The sequence below is a fragment of the Leiobunum rupestre genome, chromosome 7 (genome assembly GCF_980474605.1).
Source record: "Leiobunum rupestre chromosome 7, qqLeiRupe1.1.hap1, whole genome shotgun sequence".
NCBI classification, from domain to species: Eukaryota; Metazoa; Arthropoda; class Arachnida; order Opiliones; family Sclerosomatidae; genus Leiobunum; species Leiobunum rupestre.
This window is the reverse complement of record NC_143390.1, coordinates 5,131,467-5,141,927: the sequence shown is the minus strand read 5'-3', so window position 1 is coordinate 5,141,927 and position 10,461 is coordinate 5,131,467. Positions and strand designations below refer to the sequence as shown.

Genomic DNA, 10,461 nt, shown 5'->3' with positions numbered 1-10,461 from the left:
GTAGATATCGATATTTTAGAGTTATGAAACTATTATAGAAAGCCGCGTAATTCAAATAGTATGAATTCTGGAAAACGACGTTAAACGTCTTAAACTAATATATTCCTTTTAGAATTAATGTGACTTTTAGTTATGAATTCAGGTAGATTAAGTTACAATTTTTGATTTAAGTTAATGAATGTTCATTATCACAATATCGTTTAAATATTTGGCCAATATTTGCCTATTTTCTATTTTTTGTATAGATTTTCAAAAGATATATGAAATTAAAAAGGGTGTCCAATTTAAAAACGATCCATGGCGATAACATCGAAACCGTTTCTTGTGCTAATTTAAAATTTTTGTAGAACTTAACACGTGTTGGGGGCAAATTAAAAATGATAACATCGATGACCTTGAACCGTTTCTTCAAGGTCATTGAAAAATTATCTCGAGTACCATTAGATTTAGAAACTTTGTTCCAATTAGAAAATTGTTCCTCATCATATTTTATGTCTGAATAACTTTAACCCATATTCATTTGATCAATTGAAAGTCGAAAGTTCACACTTAAAACCAGTTGGTCATCAAGTAAATAATGCTAAACTGACTACAGGAAAGTTCTTGTGAATCGGACATAACGTATGTTCTGTTATAATGGATATTAAAAAAAATCCAATTAGAAAAGGGTTCTTCGCCACTTTTTATGCTAAATGGGCGTTGATATGATTCAATTTGTAAAAAAAAAGCCAAGTAATCGAAAATTTATTTTCTTTACAGTTCGTCGATTCAACTTAAAACTATGCTAAGTTAATGGGTGAATTTCTTTTATGAAATAACTTTGTTTTTGTAATACAAAATCACGTGAAATCCCAGCGCACGATAAATTATCACGAGCTATTATTACATATTAAGTTTAAAGATCCAGTTATGGTTATTTAATGGCTGCTAGTTTCCTGCTTATAAAATTATTCAATCCGCCAAACAGCTTTGTTATCCCGAAAGGGAATTTATATCCGTGTCAGAAAATCGCGTTGAAGTTACATTACAAGCCTTGTTTGATTACACTATAAAACGATTACTTTTATCACTGGAATCTGAAATTGAGCATATTGAAAATGAAAAACTTGAAAGTCTCTCTTTAATTTCAAAATGGGGATTCGATGGCTCCTCTGGACACAGTTGATATAAGGAAGCCTTTCATGGTAAAGAAGCTACGGACTCTGCAGTTTTTATAACCTGCAATTGGCCTTGTTAGTGGTGACCTTCCCACTGTCCCTATCTAAATTCCCACTGTCCCTATCTAGTGGTGTGATGGGGTCACTGGAGCCTGTGGGGGGCTCCATACCCGGCTCTCAAGGTCATGTGATCGGGGCGCTGGGTCACTGGAACCTCATGGGTGTTCCACACTCGTCATTCTGTGACGTACTAAGGAGGGTAGTTTGCAGTGGAAGAGGAAGCCACTCTAGTCCTCAGCTGTGCGAGGGTGGGTCTCGGGCAGCCCATGGTGTCGCCTTTTGTTGGGCCGTGATGAGGGCGTTTGTTTGCTATATGTGAGGCGGTCAAAATGGCTGTCTCACTGGCCGAACGTTGTTTCGCAAAGCGCACTTTTGTCCGGGGCTGGTTGTTTTGGTGGCCGCTGTAGTGCTTAAGGCGGAGCAGCGGGGTACAAATACATATACTTATGTTAGTGGTGACCTGATCATTTGGCAAAACCCGCGTCCTGCTTCTGCAAGATATTGCAGACTTCTAAAGCTTGAATTTATCAAAGAGTCTACACCTACGTACCTACTGGAGAAAATTTGGCAGACATGTTTACAAAACCACTGGGAGCGCAAATAGTGAAGAACAGTTGTACAAAAATAGGACTCGACCACCCAAACCCCAAGCACGTCAAGGGGAAGTGTTAGATATTGAATAGCGCGCCCTTTTTATTATGTAGTGTGCCGAGCTCGGGATATAGATGTCGCGAGTTTCAAGGCCACAGCTCAGTCTCTTGTTCTGTTGGAGTTTATGTTTTATAAACTCTAGGTTTAGTGATAACAATGGACTTTATATATTTCTATTCTTCTACTACAATATTGAGTTCAAATAGCTCTTACAAAATATAGCAAAATACGGATTTAAATAAATTCAGTATCCCAAAATGAAATGTTGCATAATCAAATTACACATTTCAAAAAAGAATAGTCAGTTTAAGCTAGTGGCTAGGCTTGAAAAAGTGTAAGAGTGTACACATAGTTTTATTGTGTACAATCTACACACTAACAAGCTCCCCCGTTTACGTTTTCAAGAAGGTAGCTTAACCCGTCTACTATTGTTATTTTCCAATTAATGACCTTCGATTTAAGTTTCTATTTACGCCAATATTAGGAATCTATTAGTTTAAACTAGTAAGAAAACTACTTCGTATCAAACAAACAAAGCCATTTAATCGAGCTTAACAATACACGTTTATGTTTACATGTTCATAGTTGTTCCGATTCTGACGCCGGCTTAGGTGGATTTTTCTTCTATTTTATTTATTTTACGATGTTTCATCATATTTTCCCACGATAGAGTACCCCCTTTTGAAGTCCAATGGCTACGGGCCATCATCCACAGTTTAATTACAAAAGGGATCGTACATGAAAAGTCCAATGTTTTAAGGGTCCAAATTTATTTTTATAAATTTCCGTTTCTTTCTTAACTACTATCTAAGGTAATATTAATTTTAGTCATGTCAATCGTGCTGTAAGCAGTCCTGCATATACGAGGACTCAACATGACTGTAATCTTGAAATATCTTATCCGGCCACGTCTTGTGATGATCGAACTTGGAAGCACTTTCAAAAGGCTGAAGCCAATCGAGAAGCTCCATGGCGACGCAATGCACGAGCGGGTTTAATTGCTTCCTTAAACATTCGGGTAATGGAAGTTGAGGAATTTCCTTAAGTACATCATTTTCTTGTTTTCGTTTCTTCACCATGAACCCCGGGGGTTTAAATGATTTAGTAGTTTTGGGTGTGTTAAATAAGATTCGAACTATTCTATCAAGTGTCAGGTCTTTGAGCGATTGTAATTCCACTGAGAAGTCTACAGGTTTACTCATTACGTTGGTTTCTAGAAAAAAATTAAATATTTTTATAAATCAACTAAATCGAATACTGTCGAATAGTCTTAAGTTTAGGATCCAATGACCATGTAGGTCGGCACTTTCTCTTATAGGGTCAAGGGAGCTGGCCACCCACTCCGCGTCAGCTTCACCGGGATCTATTGAGGCGAGGCATACGCCCCCTCAACGGGTGACGAGGACCGTGGCTACTTGGGGTAGTGGAAGTGCCCCACTCCCCATGTCTTCCAGGGGTGTACGGGGGGACAGGAGCTCCAATGGTGTCTCCTTCGGTGGCTGTACCTATGGTGCAGGGGGTTCCCGTTTGCAAGTCAGTCGAGCCGATTCCGGTTGCTGAGCTTACCCCCCCCCGAGTTTCAGGATCCGTATTCACGATGGATTTGGAGACTTTGTTATTGGGGGATAACAACGTATCTCCTCTCGATAGCGGTGACGAGCACTTTCTCGACGCTTTGGACCACCTTAACCTCACACCCGACGCCTAATTTTTGGGTGGGTGTGTGTAAAGCCCACATTTGAATTAAAAGTATAATAGTATAATGGATTTGTAGGGGGAAATCCAATTGATTTGTACATATTTATCTAGGAACATTTTTGTAATACATAAACTTTTAGAGGTATTTCCCCAGTTTATTGTATAATAAGTTATTAGATAATAGAAAAAGCTATGGTAAAGTTCAAACACAATATTTGTGAAAAACACTACATTTTCGGATTAGAAACGTCGCTCACGACAATTTTTTATAAAAATAATTAACCAGGTCATTCCCCAATTTAATCTTTGATCAAAAGATATACACAGATTTTAACTATATCGGATATATTTTATCAACATTGGAGAAATTTATGTACTCTGTTTTAGGTTTATTTCTTTTAAGCCCGTTTTATTCAAGTAAAATTTTTACTAATTCAACGTTTTCATGAGACAGGTTGAACTAGCGCTCGAAAACGTGTAGCTGGAACTTGTAGTAGGAGTCTAAACGTACCTTTGCCTCACCTATCAGCAATGCCGCTAGATATTTTCTGAATGTACCTTTGCAAAAAACGAAAACGTATTTTTTGTACTTTTGTTATAAAAACGAGGGCGCCACCTATTTCCGTATATTTTAATACCAACAAGGTTGAATAGGTGGCGCTTAAGTTTATTTTTTCAGAGAATTGTTTCATTTTTAAATTAAAATAGGGCACACCCAAATTTTGGTAACATAGAGCATGTGACTCTCAAAAAGCCAAAATTATGTAAAGTATTTTAAATCTAACCTAGTCAGTAGTTTTTCTCATAATTTTGCGGTTTACTAATAGGAAAACTTCCCAAATCTTAAAAAGTAACAAAATGCCTTAAAAATACCCGAAAAGTATTATTGTACGAATTATGGCAACTCTCCTACAAGTGCTGGCTTAACCGGTCTTTTGGCGGTTTTAATGATATTGAGATAATCTAAATTGACATTTTTTAATCAAAAGAATTCTATCGTACAAAGTTAGGAGCTATTAATATACAAGTTAAATTATAAGAATAATAATTACTCCTTTGCTCTGAAAATGTTTTAATTGAAATTTTGTTACACTTGTTCTGTTGGACAGGTAGCTCCTAAATCCTCTCTAGAGCAAGGCTTCTAAACGCCTAAGCGTTCTAGTTTTTGTCAAAATCTTTAGTGGGAAAAGCTACCAATGACCTTCTCAAGATCAAGAAATATCACAATACAATATATGTCCATTGCATTTATAACTTTTGATCTAAAGGAATTATTGGATTAATGTCATAAAATCCACTCTATTCCAGTTGGTCTCTCTCTAGCCATAATAAATTTCCATTTTAGCGTTAACCAAAAAGCGAAAATCTTGCTCTCATGTTTTGAAACCAGTCTAGAACGTTTCGAAATGGGTGATAATTATCCTGAACAAGTATAAGTCAAAGGAAACAGTTGTGGAATGGTTTCTCAAAAAATTTATTTCCCATCAAAAACAATAAAGCGCTTCAAAACCCTGCCTAACGATTTTCTCCGCATTAGGGAACAAACTCAAATTATGCTCCAAAATTAATTGTTACCTAAGACTAATTAAGTGTTGGATATCGTTTGTGTTCGAGCAATTCATTTTGGGTAATAAATAAATATTCTTGGGAAAGGCAAGATTGTTATATCTCCTTTGGTGCCAAATCGATCAAGTAGATTAAACGCAAATTACAGATACACATCCCTCCCAATCAATAGCAGTAGCTTATCAAAAAATTTCACTTTTAACAATATCGTGTATGACGTTTGACTACATTAAAAATAATAGTTTGTGAAATCTATACGAAAATCCTAAAAAAAGCGCATTTTGTAATCGTTTAATTCGAAGGGTCAGCTTCGAAGTGCAATCTAAATTATCTAATACACATTATTTTTCAATAATTTGGCAATATTTCAGCCATATATTAACAAATGACATAGTTTCTTGAACTGTAGTTCTTGTTATTCTTCTATTGGAGTCGATAAAAATATTTTGACCTGCCACCTTGGAGCAGCAAACACAAGGAGAACGCAGCTAGCCTTTAAAGTTTTAACACGCTAACGCAGAGTTGTGTACAAATTCCATTTAACGAAGTTTTACGCTGATCGTTTTACGGAAAGGGGGAAAGACAGTTTCGGAATTTTCCCCTTCCGACTGCAGCAGGCGCTAAAGTACCTAACCAATGAAAAATGTACGCAAGAAAATGCACGACTTTTTACGGGCTGCGTTCTCCTTGTGTGGGGTGTTTGTTGCTCCTAGCTGCCGCCGAGGGGTAAGACAGTTTCAGATAATCTGTACACCGAGTTCGTGCATTAAGCACTGTCAAAGGTACATATTTTCAAGAGTTCGCGTGTTCCATTTAGCACTGTCAAAGGTACGGCAGTGTACACCGAGTTCGCAGAGTGTCTTATACCTCGGCTGCCGCACAGGTTTAGAACTCCTACAGAAAGAAAAGCGTCACTTCAATTCTTCCCTTTCACGTTATTCTTAATGTTGTACATGGCCCACCAAAGATTTCTCTTATTATTGATTACATTGATAAATGTTATATGAAATTGTAATTTCACTTACTTTAATGGTCAAAGAGGTCATCTGCCAAAGGGGGAGCACCAAAATTTCGGATTATTTTTATTTGGATAATTTAAATTCAAAAGGTTAATAAATTAATTAATACATTCGAATCAATTGGTTTCATAAGTCAAACTATTCTGCAAAATTGTCAAGCTATGAAATAGAGGAAGTATTTGCTACGCACATATACGAAAAGATATGTAACTGGAGATCGTAAACTTTTGATTGTTTTAATGAACAAAAGCTTAGAAACAAAGGATGTAAGATTATCTAATCAGTTACGGAAAGCTTCGAAATCTATAATTTAACAGATCCAACAATCAGCCATACGTGATTCGTCCACAACTTAACTTGTCAGTGAGATGAATATAAAAACTTGAGAGCGATTATTACTTGTTGATAAGGCTAGCCTAGCGAATGCAAGCTGGGCCGTCGACCAAGGGCTGCTAAAATTAAGGAATTTTTAAGCTACCCTAAAAAGATTTATACATGTATCAGTTTTCTGGACCTTGACCTTTTTACATACGGTCGTTTTGGCTGGTTTCTGATACCAGCGGCCGGGGTCACAACGACTGCATGCTGTGGTTCGACTTCGTCCACGGGCTGTGGACTGACAACGTCAGCGATTCTGTAAAGTGGGGTGGCGGAGAGGTTAGCACTTTCGCCTCGCAGCAAGAGGAGCCGGCTTCGATCCCAGCTTGTGGCACTGGGTGGAAGCTCGGAGCTTCTCCTTCTGCGTTGGGTTTGCAAGTTTTCTGGTTTCACTGGTTTAAGGGGTTTTCCCCCAAGTTCTTCGGTTTCCTATTCCATAAAAGCTTGTGGAGGTTCACGGTAATAGTTAGTATAGGGAAATGTTGCCTCGAATGGCGTGAAGGGCTTGCCACCACCCTCTTACGCATTGTAACCCGGCCACCTGAATTAATGGCATTAAAGGTCGCTTGATGACTTAGGCCCAAGGTGGTGCCTTTGGTATTAGCCTAACTGATTATTATTATTATTATTATTCTGCCTCTTACGGAAGTATTTTGTCCTTGTACTGGATGGTTTCTGATACTAGCGGCCGGGGGTAAAAGACTGTACGCTGTGGTCCGACTTCGTCCGCGGTTTAGGGATCGATTTTTCTGTTCTGGTATGGAAACTCAGCCATTTCTAGTCATGTCTCTACCGATGGTGTTGTTTTTCACTAAATACGTGGCACTACTCTTCTTGCCCTCAGTGCAAAAGTTCCGCTTCTATGAAGTAATTTAATTTTTATTAGCACATTTTTGAAACCGCCAGATATAGACACAAATTAGATTATAAACAGTCTTTCGTTGTGATCCCTTTGATAATATTACTGACAAGGAGACGACCCGAGGTGTTACACACCGATTTCGTTCAAACTCGAGGGATTGGTAGACCTTCATTTAACTTGAAAAATCCTAAAGGGAATTTATTCAATGGGCAACGGTTTTGCCATGGCAACGAAAAATGTTTTTGACTACATAAAATGGAAATTTTTCCTATTTAAGCCATATCGGTTCATTTTCACCCATTTGGTTCAAATTGATCAAAATGTGATCAATTTTGATTTTCTTCGTCAATTTTTAACAATTGTTTTATAATTTTGGTATTTTAAAATTTTTTCAATTTTTTAAAATTTTTCCCAGGGGGGGACCCTTGGAATCGGTCTAAATCCCATGTTATTTTCAATTTGAAAATTTTCAATTTATGTTGTCAAAAACATTTTTCGTTGCTATGGCAAAACGGTTGCCTATTGAATAAATTCCCTTTAGGATTTTTCAAGTTACATGAAGGTCTACCAATCTCCCGAGTTTGAACAAAATCGGTGTGTAACACCTCGGGTCGTCTCCTTGTGAGTGAGATTAGAAAGACTATTTAACCGGATCAAAGTCAGTAGTAGTGTAGTGTAGTGTAAGTTGGAGCACTAGGGATACCCGGGGGAAGGGAGGGGGAGTCGAAAAATTCGCGAACCTTACTTAGGGTTATTTTTTTATTTTTCAAGGTAGTCAAAATTTCACAGACCTATCCTAGGGTTATTATTTAATTTTTCAAGGGGAGTCATAAGTTTGCGAACCTATCCTAATGTGATTTATGTTCATCGATACTTAGGAACACGGGGTTTAGTTCCGTGTCTTCTATCTTAAGCTTATTGATTATATTATTTGTTTATCAGTACTTAGAGGACAGATATCTAAACTAGAGAACTATACTTATAGTCTAATCGGTACTTAGAGGACAGATAAATAAACTTTAAAAGTTATATTGATACTTAGAAGTCAGTAAATCGTTCTATATCATATATACCAAGTGATTTCTCTCCCCTATTACAGAATGAAACACGTTCGATTCTCTGATAGTACTATGTATTTTATACCATACGAAGATCGGGTTAATAATGTTTTACGAAATAAACATAATTTTAGTTTGCTTATTAAATTTAAATTTGAACCATTATTATCTCCAGTATTAATCAAATTTCAAATGACGTACAACACAGAGTCCGAAACGATAAGGGGTGCAAACGTGCATTTAAGTTTCCATATGAAATAATCAAATTGTGAATTAGCGTATACAAATATGTTTATTATTAATCAAAGTTGGGTACTGTTTTTGTCGCGCGTAAGAACATTTGCACGTTTCAAAGCTGAGTGTCGCATTTTGACGCGCGCTGGTGGAAACCAAGCTTTAGGGGAAGCAGCCGTTGACGCAATTTCTCTGCTGAACGTCAAAAGCGTACACTTTTGAAATCCCGCGTGTAAAGCTTGGTTTCCACCAACGCGCGTAAGAGCGCGTCATAATGTTAATTTTTTGTCGCGCGTAAGAACATTTGCACGTTTCAAAGCTGAGTGTCGCATTTTGACGCGCGCTGGTGGAAACCAAGCTTTAGGGGAAGCAGCCGTTGACGCAATTTCTCTGCTGAACGTCAAAAGCGTACACTTTTGAAATCCCGCGTGTAAGGGGAAGCAGCCGCGCGACACCCTATAGTTTTTTTTACAATAGCTTGCAAAGTTCGATATACTAGTATTTAACCATCAATATTGTTTTTAACAAATAATGCGGCAGCCCATTAAGGTACATATTTCCAGACAAAATGCTAAGCGGCGTACTTAGAGCTTTCTCCGCTTTGGGCAAGCCGTTGTGTTTGTCCCCCTCTCAGTCTCAGTACGCACCAGATTTCAGTCTCTCTCAAAACGGTTTTAAGGTATAAATCACGTAAAACCCGCCACACCCAAAAACAAAATGCTACCCGGGGTGGACCGGCCTCTCCATCCCTTTTAGCGACGCCTGAAAAAATGTTAGAATTCTCGATGCTCTTACATTGTGTAACCACTCGAAAGTTTATTTGACTGTAAGTAAATGAAATTAGTTTGAGAAAGTTACCTTCCACCATTGAAGAATGTTAATCTTGGGTGGTTGAAGGTCGTCCTTAAGATATTTGAGAAACTCCGACCCTTTGACTAACTTCATTGGTCGTTTAGGATAAAAAGCCAAAATTCCAAGATCACCTTCAGTCGAGTTCGTAGTACTAGTTGAAGGAACGGAGGTACATGCATCGTTGTAGAAAGTATTGTAAACAGCGAGGACTTTTTCTTTTATAGATTTTGCCATGGCTTTGGGGAAGTTAGCTTGAATAAAATCCATTTTCAAGGTAGGGTCCACCACTAAAACGATTCAATGTATTAAATGAGCATTTTCTTGCCAATATAGCACCGTTTGCTCAATTAGAAAAGACGTTTTTGGTTGTCACGGAGAAAAAATGAAATTTATAGATTATGACGTTCCATAAAAATTAAATAAATTTACTATCGCGTATTCGTTGCTCTAGGCTTTAAATATAAGTTACCTTCGTGGACTGGTGGACACGAACTTCCCATCAAAGTCATGATGGGTACACACGCATCCGGCCAAGAGAATTACACCGTTTATAGATGTAATATTACGACTGTGCGAGTACTTTATCATGGTGGAGTATGCGCAGGAGCATCGTAAACGCTCTCTGATTTGGGGGAGGCGAGGTCAACGTTAGTCAACTCCACGCAAGGAGGTGCTGACGGAAGCTTTCCGAGTGGAAAACACAGGAGGAGCGCGTGCTGATGAACCCTTCTCGGTTCATCTTTTTCGATTACCAAAAATATTTATCCTCGGGTACCCAGGTGCTCGACTACTCGATTAAGCCATTGTTCTATCGTAACAAAGCCACGATTTTGCCAAATTGTTAACTTGACCACTTCACTTGATCAAAAGTGTGATTACCCACATATCACTAATGTGTTAATGGCGAACTCGATTTTAGGTTAACT

The 10,461-nt window shown here is 37.9% G+C and overlaps 1 protein-coding gene across 4 annotated transcripts; it reads right to left on the bottom strand.

Moving 5' to 3' along the window:
- Window positions 1–2,447: 2,447 nt before the first annotated feature.
- Window positions 2,448–9,894, bottom strand: LOC149933953 (uncharacterized). Of its 4 annotated transcripts, XR_016472295.1 has the most exons (3): window positions 9,542–9,894; window positions 2,945–3,081; window positions 2,448–2,873 (listed from the first exon to the last, which is right to left on the bottom strand). XR_016472295.1 is itself a non-coding variant. In XM_090154134.1 (2 exons), exons 1-2 carry the CDS (start codon window positions 9,549–9,551, stop codon window positions 2,702–2,704), a joined length of 390 nt encoding a protein of 129 aa, XP_090010260.1. In that variant the 5' UTR covers window positions 9,552–9,887; the 3' UTR covers window positions 2,448–2,701. The 4 variants fall into 4 exon arrangements, 3 of the variants coding, with proteins under 3 accessions (XP_090010260.1, XP_090010261.1, XP_090010262.1); XM_090154134.1 differs by having other exon boundaries at window positions 2,448–3,081; window positions 9,542–9,887; XM_090154135.1 differs by lacking the exon at window positions 9,542–9,894 and adding an exon at window positions 6,158–6,328 and having other exon boundaries at window positions 2,448–3,081.
- Between the last annotated feature and the right edge of the window lie 567 nt (window positions 9,895–10,461).